This window comes from Pectinophora gossypiella, chromosome 14 (assembly GCF_024362695.1).
Source record: "Pectinophora gossypiella chromosome 14, ilPecGoss1.1, whole genome shotgun sequence".
Lineage (NCBI taxonomy): Eukaryota > Metazoa > Arthropoda > Insecta > Lepidoptera > Gelechiidae > Pectinophora > Pectinophora gossypiella.
Window position 1 is genome coordinate 12,049,178 of NC_065417.1, and position 16,974 is coordinate 12,066,151.

At 37.4% G+C, this 16,974-nt stretch overlaps 2 protein-coding genes across 5 annotated transcripts in view; both read right to left on the reverse strand.

The window, feature by feature from the left end:
• LOC126372717 (tyrosine-protein phosphatase Lar) overlaps positions 1-16,974 on the reverse strand; it is a 584,292-nt gene that overhangs the window by 343,601 nt on the left and 223,717 nt on the right. The gene's annotated exons all lie outside the window — the stretch shown is intronic.
• On the reverse strand, positions 16,264-16,679 carry LOC126372825 (uncharacterized). Its single transcript, XM_050018735.1, has one exon. The coding sequence runs from the start codon at positions 16,615-16,617 to the stop codon at positions 16,285-16,287; it is 333 nt and encodes a 110-aa protein (XP_049874692.1). The 5' UTR covers positions 16,618-16,679; the 3' UTR covers positions 16,264-16,284.

Sequence of the window (16,974 nt, forward strand, 5' to 3'; positions counted from 1 at the left end):
TATATAAAATTATAATCACTATTGTAGAACAGATATTGTAGACCCGTGGTAGCCCAGTTGGTATAGAGCTTGCCTCTCACTTTGAGGTCTGAACGAATGATTTTCGAATTCATGTTCGCCCCATAAATGATTATCATGTGCTCAGCGGTAAAGGAAAACATCGTGAGGAAACCCACATTCCCGAGAAATGCATTTTCGGAGGTATGTGACCTAACCTGTATTGGGCTGGTTTTCCCTTCGCGGGTTGGAAGGTCGGACAGGCAGTCACTTCTGTAAAAAACCGACCCTGACCAAGGATGATGATTATAGAATAGATATGGTCGATATTTGTTATGTTAATTTGAAAAATTCTGATGAAATCATCAGAAGGACATTGAATGTGTTTATACTCGGGCAAATAAATATGTGTAAATTCGTAAGTCATTTTATATTTATAACGCGAGCGTTGTGTAATAATAATAATAAATTAATAAATAAATGTAGTACTTTTTACGGATGTAGTAAAATATTTATTAAATACGAATAAATAGATACATTTTACAAGTCACAGTTATTGTAACAGCGGGCACAGCTCTATTCTACTTTCTTATTCTATCGGCTTTTCACTAGCCGACCGATAGCGCCGATGGCTGTTATATTTTCCACATACGAGCACCTTTCTGACACTCAATAATATTGCCGCAAAAACTCCGACGAGACAGCCTTTTGAATTCTTTTTTTAACCTTTGCTTTTTAAAACCGTGTACTGCTTGTGTCTAATGGTTTCGTGAATTCTGTTGCTCCCAGATACACATATAGAGCAAAACGAATACGCCCTAACATGCCGCTATTATGAATGGAATTTTGCCGAAGTTTAAATAAATAATGTGTATTCCGATTTTGAAAAATAAATGTTTTTTTTTCTATTACTCTTTTGTTTTTGTATCTTGTATTTTCTAAGTGTGCATTAAGGTACCTTATTGTTTTTTTTTTCTCTTTTTTTTTATTTATTTTCATTATATCCTTAATCTAAATACATGGTTTGAATGATGCCGTTAAACCACAGAGGTTTGTCTCGGCACCCATTCGATTCCATTCTTCTTCTATCGTGTGGGTTACGAAGTGGATTATCAACTCCATCAATTCTGATTACGTTATAATTGTGCCGAAAACAAACGACGAATTTCATAGACAGTTGCTACTGCAGACAGCAGGTGATACAACTGTTTTAATGACTGTCTATGAAATACAGTGACTGTCATCATCACCTCCCTATAATTATCCCGTTTTTCATAGGGTCCGCTTACCTAACCTGAACATTTTACAGGTCCAGTTTTTCACAGAAGCGACTACCTATCTAACCCAACCCGCGAAGGGAAAATCAGCCTAATACAGGTTAGGTCACAATACAGCGACTGTCACTGTGTAGAAAGTAGTCATAGCAACCACTAGTACGTAACGTAGCAACTATTTAGTAATCTATGCCAGTAGCGCCGAATGCAGTTTGCCACTGCAGTCTGTAGCTGTAGCTTTCGGAATACTACCTTTAATGTGACTACAAGTTGGACCTAATTCAATATCCATTATGGGAGTGAGTTTACTTTTAACCGACTGATCCAACATGCAAGCTCACTATCTTTTAAACCGATCCTAGTTTGTACTTTAATTATATAAGCAAATACTGGGAGTAAGTGTCCTTAGCCGAGAGATAGTGCAAACATTTGCTCTCACGTCAAAGCCATAAGATACACACCAGTCCGAGGTCGATTGAATCTCTTTGTGAGCGGTCCTTAACGACCCAACACTGGGGTGGGCCCCCACAACCCCGCGGGCCCAAACACAGGTTGAATTCAAATGGCAAATATCAATTATTGGACATACATCGAACTGCCAAGAGGCAGTTTTTAAGTGATTTTCGTACGTTTTGCTTTTGGAATTTCGCGCTTGAGTGTTGGGACATTTAGCGAGAATTTTTAGTGTACTTTAAATGAAGTAAAATGAATGTATGTATTCGTGTTTGGAAATAGGAGGGTAGGGTAATTTTGAAGTAGCTCGTTTTCGTTCTTTTAATACATAAGTACATACCTTATAAGGAAGTCAAAGAATTGGCCCTTGAGAGACAAGTTTGGAAAATGCTACACCGACAAGAGCGTGGCTCTTAAATTGATGATGATGTAGTTTATATCTATAAACATATTGGTGTCATAAGAAAAGCAAAGTATCCCAGGCCTTAAGCAGCACATTGTCATAATGAAGACTACCATGACAAATATTTCGTCTTATTACGTATTTATATCACGCAGGGTTGGCCGGAAGTGAAAACTTTTAGACACAAGCCCGACTTTTGTTAAATATTAATATGTGTACGATGAAGAATATATAAAATAAAGTATTCTTAAATTGAAAGATAGTTATTGGAAAGCCTGAGCAAAAGAGAGGCGAAGTGTGGGTTCTCAGTTCATTTTGCGATGGATGTACCTCTGTCTAGCCCAATTGGGAACATAGTCGTGAGCTTGTGATACATATTAAATCAAAATCTCGAGAGCCACCACCGAAATCCGTTCCAAATTCAACATGTCAGAACACAACTCACGATTTGTCAAATCCTAATTCACCTTAATGTGACCGACAGTGGACGGTTGTCGAATTGCCCGGTGATCCGGCGATCCGGTGCAGTCCGGTCGTAAAGTCCGATGTCCGGTGGCGTCCGGTCGTGCATTAGCAGATTACGCCGATACGTGATGCTGCACTGTTTAAACACTAGAATAGCAAACATACTGATCTGACGAGACACACTGAAAGTCTTGCATATGTTGCGTGTGCGCATAAATTATTAATAAACATACATATAAGACACACACATAAACCAATTCCGGTAATCTTTGACATGAGAGCTAGTCATGAGCGTCTTTGAAATACCTGTTAGTTAGAAAAAATAATATTTTTTTTTTGACGTGACGTTTGAAATCTACAATAGATTTGCCGCAGATGGCATTAACTACTTGGCCGGACAAATGAAAAAATAATATATTCTTCCGCAATAGTATGATTATAAAAAAAAATAGTTTTCGAACATTTAGCGTACCCCGGACACTTCATACAAAAATTTCATTTTAACCATGTATCCCATAAACCGTAAATGCGACTGAGACAGACAGTTCGCGTGCTTTTCTTTACTCCTTAGCGGTATACGGCCACTTCGGACTAAAGTAAGACCCAGAGGGGGTGAAGTCGACACTCGATTCGAATTGTTGCGGGGCGGAAAAATACCGTTCTGTAAAGTATTATTCTTTATTGTATGATTTTAGTTTGAGTTCCCTATAGTTTCTTACATTCTAGTTCAATTTATATAAAACCTTGTAGGTATAAAGCATATGGTATTATTGGCGCATAAAACATTATACAAATACAAAACATAATGTAAAGTGCCAAGAATATTCGAAATACAGAGAAAGAGTCTTCATGAGCTTAAGTTTGTAGTCTCAGTTTTTCGTCCTCACCATGACTTGACTCAAGATTTTATTTCCGCAGTACATCGTGAGGGGTTTATTCATGAAACTTTGAATTTCCCGTCTCACTTTCCTGTAGAAAATTTTATGTTTCCACGTGATCTTTATGGACGTGCCTTTCGTGTTCCATTTCTAGTTTTGAAACTGGAATACTCGTAGATGTGTAATTTATTTCCGGAAGTAGAGAGTATCTTGATATAACTTAAAATCTTAGTAGATCATAACAAATGTGAATCAGATTGTACATAATAATATGTATGTAAACGCGGCGTGTTTGGCGTAGCGTCGAGGGGCGCTTCATTGCATATATATCTACCTAATAAATGTGTTTGATTTTGCTTCTGCGTGAACGGTCGCCTACTTCGCAATATGTTTGAATGCAACGCGCGGTACGCCGCACATCGTCCCCTGGCTTCACAATGGTTTTGATGATAATAATAACAGAAAGTACCATTCACTTCACAACGATACCTTTCAGATTATTATATGGGTACTTCATAACTTTTCAACGCAAGTTTTTTTTTTCATATATACATAAATTCTCCGATGAAGTTATACGAAGGCTTATACATTTAATTTATTACACCCTGAGGTCTGAGAACGAGCTCAGTTCAGCCAACTTTGTTTATATCTTTAATTTGTTTATACTGCTATAAAATACATAACATAGGTATAAAGTTTACATACGTCCCAATGTCTGGGCACAGACATCTCAACAATCAACGGGAGGGGTATATAAAATTGCATAGTAAAATATTATTTACAGTTATGTCTTACGGTGCGCATTCATTTCATGAGAAGAACCTCGTGATATGCTTAATGGATTTACGTCGGAGAATATCCTGCATACCCCACTTGAGCTGTCAGTGGACGCCATGTGCTGTAACATGAGCCCCTAAGCTCAAATTGTAAATACAACGTTCTCTTACATAAATACCAGCCAACAAAAACCAAAGGGATCACAAACAAAAACAGAATTAACATGTAAACAAGCTCCTTTCCGTTTGAGAACTATTCCGAAAATAAAAACCGACGAAAATAATCGAGTTTAATTAACATATTCATACGCTTTCCAAACTTAAGCCAAAGAACACTTTGTGAAATACAAAAGAATACTAATAGAGTTCATAAGGACATTATTATTCATGGAATGCAACTAGATAGGTACGTTCAGAAATATTAATGCAAAGGAAACTCAAACCTCTTTAATGTTCAGGATTTGTTTTTGAACGGCCCGGTGATTATGTAGAACGTACGTACATACATAATTAGCCTTATGAATTATGATTGCGGTACGAAAATAAAGCTCTCACGCTTACGCAGAAATAACGTTTTCTTAATGGGAATGTAGGCCGTAGCAAAATGCAAAACAGAAAGAAATTGTCTATGGAATATGATGAATATTGATTGAGGAAATATTAAATCAAATTTGGAATTGTTACAGTTGGCTCGTGTATTAGGTCCAAGAAAAAATATGTAATTCTTATTAACACAGATCTTAAAGTAACGAAAAACATTTTATTTTTTCTATTTAACTTATTTATGAATATTAATCAAGAAAAACGTAATGATAAGTGCGCCATTTTATCACGTTTTTCTACGACGTCACAGTGTGCTTTTTCATACAAATTCCATAGTAATTTTGTGTTATGACGTTTAGTAAAAAGTAACTGATTTGACTATACATTGTTTTAATATTGGGAGTCTCATATATCTGCTTTAAATGCGGTAAGAACCCGTTATTATGTGTTTTAATTACTGATTTGACTAGTTGGAAATTAGCCTATTATGCAATGAAGACCATATTGTCTTAAAAAATATTTCCCCCTTATAAAAGCTCCGTATACCTTACGATCGATGAAGGGAGGGCTTTGTTCAGCAGTGGGATGTATCTTATGGCTTGTTTTTGTTTAACACTGTCAGGGACACTGATCACCATAGACCTTTCATTCATAGTAGTACTCGTATGACACTTGGGATCATGACGTCACACGAAGACGTTGTGTCCGTCCGTATGTATGTCCGACATATAAAAAAAAATAAAAAATAAAAAATGTTTATTTACTTTAAAAGTAGATTTTTACAATACAAGGGCTCGGGGTCTCCTTTTAAGCAAGAAGTTGCTTGTAGTAGGAGGCTCCGCTCTTCCATAACTATTTTATACATATGTAAACTATATAAGTTATGATCTAAAAAAAAAATCTGAAATCAGTTATGATCTTCATGTTAATATAACATAAAACCAAGTCGAGTTAATTACATTATGATCTCACGTCGGCAGCTACATCTTTCCAATATAGAATTTATAAATAACATTTATAACATAGGTACCAGTACATACATTACAACTTTCATGATACCTATTTGCTTTTTTGAATTTGTCTACGTCCCGAAAAGCTAACTAACTAAATAACTGTCGAAATATCGGAAATAAAAATGTGAAAAAGAATACTAAAACGGTCTACTTTTGTTTTTTCCTGTTTGTGCAATAAGTTAGTTATGTTACTCAAATCTGTGTTACTCAAATTTTCAATGACTTTCCACAAGCAAATTCCTCATTTGCCTCATTCCGATTTCACGGGGTCCGCTTATATAACCTGAAGATTTGACAGGTCCGGTTTTACACATAACTGAATGTCTGTCTGCCTTTCCAACATGCAAAGGGAAATCTAGCCGCAGGTTAGGTCACAGGATTACAGGGTTTAGAATTTCCCACAAGCCCAAATCCCTCAAAATATCGAATCACACAATACGCCGCGGCCTAGTCTCTGACAATCAATACAGCAGCTTGAGTGTTGATTGGCGGATCAGTGTTTGGATTGCGTTTAACCTATCGCCAATTAGCCGGTCCCCAAACACGGGTGGGTTAGTGCAGCTGCAGTCAACATTATAGCTTTGGTCGCGTATGTACCGGCATAAGGAATTAAGGGATTCAAGTTGACAAATGAACGCTGATTTCGGACTGAATGGTAAAAGTGGGGGAGTAGCTATCTACACACTTCACTTGTACCCACACTTCACTTTATACACACACATAAAAAAATGGAATGCTAAACTGACAAAAGCACATGAATGAAAAAGTGAGAACAATAAATATTAGCAACCTAAACTTTATAAATTTCCACCTCACAACCCACACTATAGAAAAAGGAGTAGATTAATCGAACATGCCCGGTAAAATAAGCAGCTGAACGTGTTCTATATTTTTATTTTCTCCAAATTCAAATTCAAAAATATCTTTATTCAGTTGGTAACATAGTTACACAATCCAGCGTAGAAGAAACATAACAATAGATATTCCTATGCACACGGTAGGGTAACAGGCGTGCATCAATTAGTGAAATCCTATGTCACTGTCAGTCGTATCGTTTGAATAATATTCTCGTAGTTCCACGATAGCACGCCCTATCTCGACACGCGGTGGAGATTTATGGGCGGAAAAATTTACCATCGAATTTAGACTTTTTCTGATTAGACATGTGATTTGTTTCGTTTTTGATTTAATGGTAATTGGGATTAAAAGAAGATTTATGCGTTGTGATTTGTTTTTAGGGCTGTCAAAAGTTATTTTTATTGTTTTTGGGTTGTTCTATTTTCTAAAAACGTGCGAATTTTTTTGTCAGTATTAGAATTTATGGGTTATCCACTCTTCCACGCTGAAATAGTTATCAGTTGCATTTATTTCTATACTAATAAAATACAAAAAAATAAAAAATAAATAAATAATAAATTTTGTGTGTCAGGATCGAAGTAAATGGAATTCTATAGTTTCTGCTTACCCCGGTGGGAAATAGGCGTGAGTTTATGTATGTATGTAATAAAATTCCGTACATTTTTTTTTTCGACTAACATAGTTGGCTCGGCTATTATAGACGACGATGCGGCTTACACTTTACGGATATAATGTTATTAAAAAAAATGTTGTGGTTTTCATCTTAGAGCATCTAAGTTCCTAATAGGGTAAATGACTGGGGAAAATATAGATATTTTAATAAGTAAATGCTAAACTAGAATTGGCACGTTAAGCTGTTGGTCTCGACTATTGTAATACATCCACCAAGCCGCAGTGGGGCAGCATGGTGGAGTATGCTCCATACCCCCTCCGGTTGATTGAGGGGAGGCCTGTGCTTAGTAGTGGTACGGTCACGAGCATTAATTATGTATACACTTTGGTACCATGTCACATTAACTTTTTTGACAAATTTAACACTGTAAGTCTCACTAAATGTCAAATATGTTATTGCGACCTAAAGTGGGTACATTATATTGCTTATAACTGTACGTATTTGTAACGATTTACGTATTTTAATGATGAATTACAAATTAATTAATACGACGTTTGACCATGTTTATTGATGACGCCACCATTTGGTATTCTTAAACAAACATCAAATAAATGAACCGTTTTGTCGTTGCGAAAAAAGTCATCATCATCAGCCCATTAACGTCCCCATTGGTGGGGCACGGGCCATCCCTATGGATGGATAGGGAGATTGGGCCTTAAACCATTACGCGGGCCCAGTGCGGATTGATGGTTATTAACGACTGCTAATGCAGCCGGGACCAACGGCTTAACGTGCCTTCCGAAGCACGGAGGAGCTCGAGGTGAAAACTTTTTTTTTGTGGTCACCCATCCTATGACCGGCCTTTGCGAAAGTTGCTTAACTTCGACAATCGCAGACCGAGCGCGTTTACCGCTACCCCACCGAGCTCCTCAAAAAGAAAAGCGAAAAAAGTATGTAATTTGAATAATAGGTCATCTAGCCTATTGGTGGGCACTGAATGTGGACCTCACCGCATTATCGGAAACTAGCCGTCTTCTAAAACTATACTGACTGAAAACAAACCTCATTAGAACCATGAACTTCCGTCGCAACTTCAATATTTTAATTAACAGCTGTTTGAAAACAAAAGTTGGTAAAAACGTACAATCGGCAAACTAATTTACAATACAATGCTACGGCGCCCGTGCCGCATCGCTGAGCGACCCTCAAATACGCGTCGATGTACGGCATTTAATCTAACTTTGCTTGGAAAGTGGTCTCTTACGATACGACAAGTTGGACTGCCTTGCATTAATTATTACCCCCCCCCCCCCCCTTCAGGCCTCTTCATCCCCCCGCCTAAGGCCCCCAAAGCCCCCGCTTCTACGTAGTTCCGCGTTCAGAAATTAATATAGCGGTGCTAAGAACCCTGATTCCAGCATTCACATGATCGAAACGCCTTTTGACCGAAATGAATAGTTATGCTTTTCATATTACCTAACCTAACCTGCCTATACATTTTGTTTAATGGAATATTTGGATTATTTTTATATAAATTCTATACAAATTCAAAAATATCTTTATTCAGTAGGTCAATCGTCAATTTTTACATAACGAACGTCTCATCCGCCTAAAACTACTGCAGCTTCTCACAACCTGTCTAGCCGTGGAAAAGAAGCTGTAAGAAAAACCTCGGCACAGGGCCCTAGACGTTCTTAATAAAAAATAAAAATGAACATAAAATGGTGCTAATTCCTGTAAATACCATCTAATTTTATTTTAAGTTATATCTGTCATTTTCTTATCCGCCGAAAAGGAAAGGGACGGGTAATCGACAAGCATAAAATTTATGGAACACACGTCAATTTTAAGCACAAATCTAAAACAACCGTCTAAAAATTTTACATCAGTCAATAACCCGACACAGTTAGTAGACAGCATGTCAAACGGATTGCATACCAGTGACGTACCTTTTTGATTCGCTCGGGTTATTCATTCATTTACTCATTCTTCCTAAAATTAAGAGCTGTGAATCATCCGTCCCTTTCCTTTTCGACGGATATGAAACTGACGGATATAACTTAAAATAAAATTAGGCGGTGTCTGCAGGAATCGGGGCCAATATTGGTATACAATTGAGTAATTTAGCTGCCTAATATCAGTTCTCAGAAAGTTAATACCATGCATTCATAAATAATCACTAAATTTATAATTACCTTTTTTGTAAAGTTTTTGTTTAACTACTGTCTTAAAACAGTTGAGACAGTATTCAAACACGAGTTTTGCCATTAAGTTTTACCGAGATAACCCTCGAAGTTCCCCATTTGCGCGGCCAAGCAGTAAATGTCATCCGTGGCAAATCTTCAATAAGTCAAAAAAAGAGAGATTTAAGTTTCCTGACAATTTGCTGCTCTGCCTACCTTGATATCTTCTGAACGTTGGTCTATTTACATTAACATCATTCTTGTGACTTCGTGTACTAAATGAATGAATTAAAAGTTAAAAAATCGCCTAAAATTGAAACCAAAAGTAGCATGATATTTTTATATACGCACAAATAAAGGACACAAAAGGGACAAACAGACCTACATAAATACTTTGTGCATAATGCATTAACAAAAGCAACGCTACCACAAAGATTAAAAAAAATGCGAAATATAATAAAAACATCCCACATCCGAAAGCCTTTACTAAGAAATGAGAGAGCTCCTGGGGCGGCTTAAAACTTAAAATGTGGCTCCCCGTTTCAGTACAAGGCATAATGAAAATGTTTTTAATTAATTCTTAATTCTCAACTTTTTACTTAACATTGCGTTTGGAACTAATTAACTAGTTGGGGTAAGTCCGTGATAACGATGATCAGGCAATATCTAGAGTTCAGGGCAAGCTATCGAGTGGTGGTACGAGGAATCGATTTCGGATATCCTTCTACATGGTTTGTTTTCAATAGAAGACTTTAATAGTGCAATGCAGTACGTATTTTATTTAAGTTGATCAATTTATCTAAGCGACTTTTTGAGTGACATTTCGGCGCGTCTCATTGAGGCAACTGGCGATCCGAGAGCTGGCAGTTATTTTGCGCAGAGGATAGGCCTGGCAGTTCAGAGGGGGAATGCTGCCAGCGTTTTGGGCGCTCTGCCTCAGTGCGGCGCGCTGGAGGAGATCTTCTATTTATAATAAGTTCGTATTGTTAATATTGTTATTTTTAGATCATAAACTAAGAGAATGGCTTGTTAAATGTGCCTTTTATAACATGGATGAGTTATGTAATGGATAGATAATATGTTGACATCACTGATATTATTATAATGATTTAATTTATAAAATATTTTCTAAGCGATATTTCTATTTGACATTTGTTTGCATTGCGCAATTGTCCAATTTAAAAAAAAAAAAATGGATTTGGTTTCATTTGTACGTAAAAAAGGTTTCGATGTACCTTTATAAGTAGCTACCCATTATACAGGGTGTTAGTGACATCGTAACGAAAACTTTGAGGGGTGATTCAAACCATAATTAGGTATAAGTTGTTATCAAGCGGAATTTTCCGTCCCAAAATTCATGACACTAACACCTGTAGACGTAGGTATGTTTAGTTTTTTATGTACTTAATGTCTTGTATACTTTCGCAGCGTATTGTGTATATGTTACACTAGTGACCGCCCCGGCTTCGCACGGGTAGTGTATTATTATATGATTCTTCTTCTATCGTGGGGGTTGTGAGGTGGATTACAAACCGCATCAACCCTGGTGTCAGGGTTATTATTGAGCCGCCATAGGCCCCTGACATGACTCATGTGGCGACTACGTACTTACATCAGTAAGTAGTAACCGGGACCAACGGCTTAACGTGCCTTCCGAAGCACGGATCATCTTACTTTTTGGACAATCAGGTGATCAGCCTGTAATGTCCTAACCAAACTAGGGATCACAAAGTGATTTTTGTGATTTGTCCCCACCGGGATTCGAACCCGGGACCTCCGGATCGTGAGCACAACGCTCAACCACTGGACCACGGAGGCCGTTATCGTCATCCATTATATGATTTTGGAGTCGACAGTTATAGAAATAAAATATTTGCCATACAGCCCTACTTCATTTTAAGGGTTGTTTAAAAAAGTAAAATACATTTTAAAATACATCAAAATTAGTATTTTCTAGTAATTTGGAAACCCTTCTATTAGGTATAACTAAGTCCAACCAGGGTTGATGAGGTTGGTCATCCGCCTCACAACCCACACGATAGAAGAAGATAACAAACTTTGCCATCCCTTCACTACCTTAGGAGTTAAATTTCACAAAATCCAATGCAAAATTTGAGACTTCTAACACTTATAGTTTCTGTGATTTCGTTATGAGTGATTCAGTCAGTCAGCTTGTGACCTTTCATTTTTAAATGTGATCTATAAGTATGATCTACGTATAATCATACTGACACCTCATGCTGTATGCTTTCAATACTTGTACAATTAACAGTCAGCTTTACTAGTTAACCCCACCCGCACCGGCATTGGAGCAGCGTGGTGGAGTATGCTCCATACCCCCTCCGGTTGATTGAGGGGAGGCCTGTGCCCAGCAGTGGGACGTGTATATACTGTTTACGTACGTACGTTTACTAGTTAAAATAAAATGTATATCAACTTAACAACGACAACAATCCAAGAACCAACTTAGTTAACAAGTTAACAAGTACTTTTTACAAAAAACTCGGAAATAAGTAGGTAGATACCATTTGCTAAATGACAACACGTTATTATGATACATGGGACTTAAACATAGCTGACGGAGTGGGTGAATATGTATAGGTACTATCATCTGACTATCCCTTCAGAGATGCTTAACGGAAACGGGGTAGATGGGCGGAAGAAACTGTTTAAAAGAAATATTTGCAGTTTAACAATCGAGTTTTAATGAGGCTAAATATGAAAATATCGTAAGTTTACGCTCGCTGGGAGTTTCATTTTTAATAAAAAACAAAATAAATTCCTTCAACTCTCGGCGCGTGCATTGGCCACTGTAATCAAAATTTACTTCAAAACTCGCGGCAACTTTTTTTAGATGCTCATGAATAAGTTACGGGGCACGACACGCCTCACTTGTTATGTTAAAAACTTTTTTTATTTTCTTCTCCATTAAAAGGCGGGCAGGCTGACGATTTAGCGACGGCCCCAATGAATAATTACAGAGTATTTCTTGCCTGTCACGTTGCTAATGAATATTAGAACAGTTCTTCACTCTCAAGGAAATTGTAAAAAAACTTAGAAAAAATCTGCGGTCAAAGAGAGGAATCCCGTTAATTACCGTTTCGTAGATAAATAAGTCACTACGCACAAATTTGTCCATCCATCGTGTTTTTGCCGTGGGGTTTTCCATTGAGTTACTTAGTTGCTAGAGATGGTTGAATTATGTTCGCCACATTGAGTCACTCAGTAGTTTTAATAGAGCGAACTCAGTCACAGAAAATTAAATTCATCACAAAGTCAACAGATAAAAAATCAATGCGTAAACAGTGACCAATTATTGACTAGTTTCCAACAAGTAAAATCAATTACTTTTTACTAAATGTGAAAACACGAAATTACTATGGGATTTGTATGAAAGAGCGTCAAAGAAAAACGTAATAAAATGACGGACGTTTTTCTTCATTAAAATTCATAAACAAGTTAATGTTCTTCGTCAGTTTTAGATTTGTCGTTATTTAGTAAACAGAATTTAATCATTTATCTTTGACCTAGGATAGGTATCTAATTCAAAAATAGTCATAAAAAGCATAAACATTTCTAAATTCGAAACACGACGCCATCGCTTCTCAGAGTTACGAACTATATCGTTGATGTAACTCAACGTGGAATGAGCCAATCTCTATTGTTTATTCTCTGACCCTAATAGTTATTGGGCAATTTTTTCGGCGGCTGGATGAATTACCGGCAGTCTTAGTCGTGCGTGGATACCAACGAAATGGCCTATTTGTTTCTGGGTCAAACTTGGACATAGACAATAGACTTTATGTACCTACTTAAGCAAATAAATGAAGGTAGCCTATACTTTTTATTTTTGAATTTATTCAAGAATAATTGTACAAGCTATTTTATCACGATCGCAATGCGTCATAACCGCAAGTGATTCGGAGTAATTGACATCATTGTAATGTCTGCTTATTAGGTCGTTGTCAGTCAAAATTGTTTGCTAAGAATAAATGTGTTTTCCGCTTTTTCTGATAATCAAGCATATTATTTTAATAATAATAAGGTTTGAAGGTCTATTTAAAGTACCAGTTCAAGGAACTTCAAAAGATATCAAATTTAGTTTAACAGCCGACTTTTCTTACACGAGATACTGCTTTTCTGACAACGAGTAGGTAAAAAAGGTTAGGTACTTTAACTTAATTAAAACAAGGTTAGGGTTCAATTTCCATTGAAATTGGATAGTACTTATTTTAAGACTACAGCTCTTTTTAAAGGACGTCAAAAAAATCCACATAGCAGTGACACTGTTCTCAATAGACAAGCGAATACTTTCTTTATTATTATTATTTATTTGTACACAATAAACAGACACAAGGAATATACAAAGAAAACAGACAGATTTCTTTGTTTATTTCTTTTTTTTTAATTAATATATTATTATATAATATTTAAAAAGATATCCCCGACATCACACTAGACGAGGTACACCTGGCGCTAAGCCAGATGAAAAACCGCAAAGCCCCTGGTGAGGACGGAGTTATTCCAGAGATGATAAAGAGCACAACGGACACTTTCAAATCTGCTCTTGCCTCACTATTCACAAAGTGTTTAATGGAAGCAACAGTACCACAGTCCTGGAATGATGCTGTCATTACCCTACTACATAAGAAAGGTGATATACGACGGCTTGAGAACTACAGACCGATCAGCCTGCTATCGCACGTCTACAAGCTCTTCACGCGGATAGTAGTGAACAGGTTAAAAAACAAACTAGATGGCTATCAACCGAGAGAACAGGCTGGTTTTCGAAGTGGCTACAGTACATGCGATCATCTCCAAGCTCTTAAAACAATGATTGAAAAGTGTAATGAGTACCAGATCCCGATCATCATTGCATTCATCGACTACGAAAAGGCATTCGACTCTGTCGAACCTTGGGCGGTCGAAAAAGCCCTTGCGGATTGTAGAATCGATGAACAATACATTTCCCTAATGAAACATCTACAGAGCAACGCTACAGCATGTGTGAGTCTGCACAAGAAGACCCAACAGTTCAGGCTGGGTAGAGGAGTACGCCAAGGGGACACTATCTCCCCAAAACTGTTTAATGCCGCACTTGAAAACGTCTTCAAAAATCTAGCCTGGGACAATATGGGCATAAACGTGGATGGAGAAAACCTTACCAATTTACGCTTCGCAGATGATTTGGTGATATTCTCAAGTAATATACCAGATATGTTGGTCATGCTCAATTCTTTGCAAAAGGAATCAGCTAAAGTTGGGCTAAAAATCAATGAGAGCAAAACTAAAATCATGACCAATATCCTTACCCACCAGTATTGTCTACCGGTTGAGGTCACGTCGGAGTATATCTACCTGGGGCATAAGATCACGCTAGGCAGCGAAAACCAAACCGCAGAAGTGGAGAAACGAGTCGCTCGGGCGTGGGCATCCTTCGGCGCCAACGCAAGTATATTACGTAGCAAGATGTCAATGCACTTAAAACGAAGAGTCTTTGAGCAATGTGTTCTGCCAGTATTCGTATACGGAGCCGAGACCATGACCCTAACTGAGAAATCCGCAGAGAATCTCCGTGTTGCTCAAAGAGCAATGGAAAGAGCTATGCTCGGCATTTCCTTACGGGACCGGAAGAGAAATACTTGGGTTCGATCTAAAACCAGGGTTAGGGATGTGGTAAAAGTAATTGCCGAACGCAAGTGGAGATGGGCGGGACACATTGCTCGAATGAGCAAGGAAAGATGGACCCGGAGATTGTTAGAGTGGCGCCCACGAGCATTCACAAGACCGAGAGGAAGACCACCAATGAGATGGAAGGACGACATTGTCCGGCACGCAGGATATGGCTGGATGTCGATAGCCCAGGATCGTCGGAAATGGAAAAACATGGAAGAGGCCTACGTCCAAAATTGGATATAAATTTAGGCTGATATAGATAGATAGATAGATTTAAAAATATTTTTCAATAATCTTTGATCTGTTTTTATTCAGTAATCTGCATCTTTAATGTTTATCTTTGACCTTGGAATCATCCATATTGTTTGTTCTTTATTGTTTCTTATTGTACTTTTTTTATTTTTTTTTTTTATTTAAGTAAACTACCTTAGATAAATTAAAATGGAAGTAGTATCCAACCGACATACCAATTTAAGTTACAGACCACATTGTTGTTAATTATAATTAATTATGAAAACTATAGGTCTAAGCTAATTACCATAATGTAACACTTTCGTATAAATGACCGTTTGTTTCTTAATAAACATAAAATAAAAAATAAATATGTCCGACTAAAGTAACAAAGCGTTCGGAAGAAGAATCACATTGTGTGTGTACGTGTGTGCCGGGTTTAGCAAAAACTGCACCCCATAATGGCATACCGATGACCTCCCCGACGTGACCTCACAAACATCCAATGCACACAGGGTAGGGGACAAATCCCTTCGTGTTTACGAAGGGGCCGTAACAAAAGGCAGGGTATTGATACCCTGGACAATGGCGAACAAATATAGGGTAACCGGCAAACACTCGCCACTTTGAATGGGCTTCAGATTATAAAAGGTAGTTTATTCTCGAGTAAGATGTGATACAGTAAATAAATATAAAATTATTGTCTATTTTATATTAGTTTATTATTCAAGGTGATTCAATAGGGGCGAACGTTTGTGTTGAGATTGTTTAATAAGATAAATTTTGAGGTGAACAATAAAGTGCAAATTCTAAAATAAATTAACTCATGCCTGACCCAATCTAATGACCTGTCAAATAGTCAGCTGATTTACGCATTTTATTCCTTTTTATCACTCTTCTTCTTCTTCTAGTGCCTGTCCATTACTGGACGTTGGCCGTCAGCTTTGAGAACTCTTCTCTGTCAGAAGCAAGACGAAACAGCTGTTCTACGGTTGTAACGCCGGTCCATTCGCGGATGTTCCGCAGCCATGACTTCTTCCTCCTCCCTCGACGTCTTTTCCCTTCAATTTTGCCCATCATAATTAATTGAAGCAGCTGGTATCTTTCATTCCTAAGAATATGCCCCAAATACGCTACTTTCCGTTTTTTGACAGTTTGCATCAATTTCCGGGACATACCGACGCGTTGGAGAACCTTCATATTGGTGACTTTCTGGGTCCAGCTTAGTCGCAGCATGCGACGGTAGCACCACATCTCGAAGGCATCGAGACGCCGTCTAGTGTCTTCCTTAATTGTCCATGCTTCACAACCGTAAAGCACCACGGGCCATATGTAACAACATAAGATTCGGACACGTAGTTTTATCACTAAGTAAAATTATAAAAAGAGATACAATATTTGAAACAAAACAGTTACTTATAGAACAAAAATAGACGTATTAAATAAAACAAAAAAAAAATAAAAATAAAACTAAAACAAATAAACAAAACTTGATATTAGATACTAGTAGTACCAAAATAAATTAAAAAAACTAGTACTAGTAACAGGTAGAGGGTCTAAATATGAAAATTAAAAGGGTTAAAGACGTATTTACTCGTATTTCTTCACCTT

Bases quoted from the DNA above. Each gene is read 5' to 3' on its own strand.
- LOC126372825 (XM_050018735.1), bottom strand. From the start codon at position 16,617: ATGTGGTGCTACCGTCGCATGCTGCGACTAAGCTGGACCCAGAAAGTC.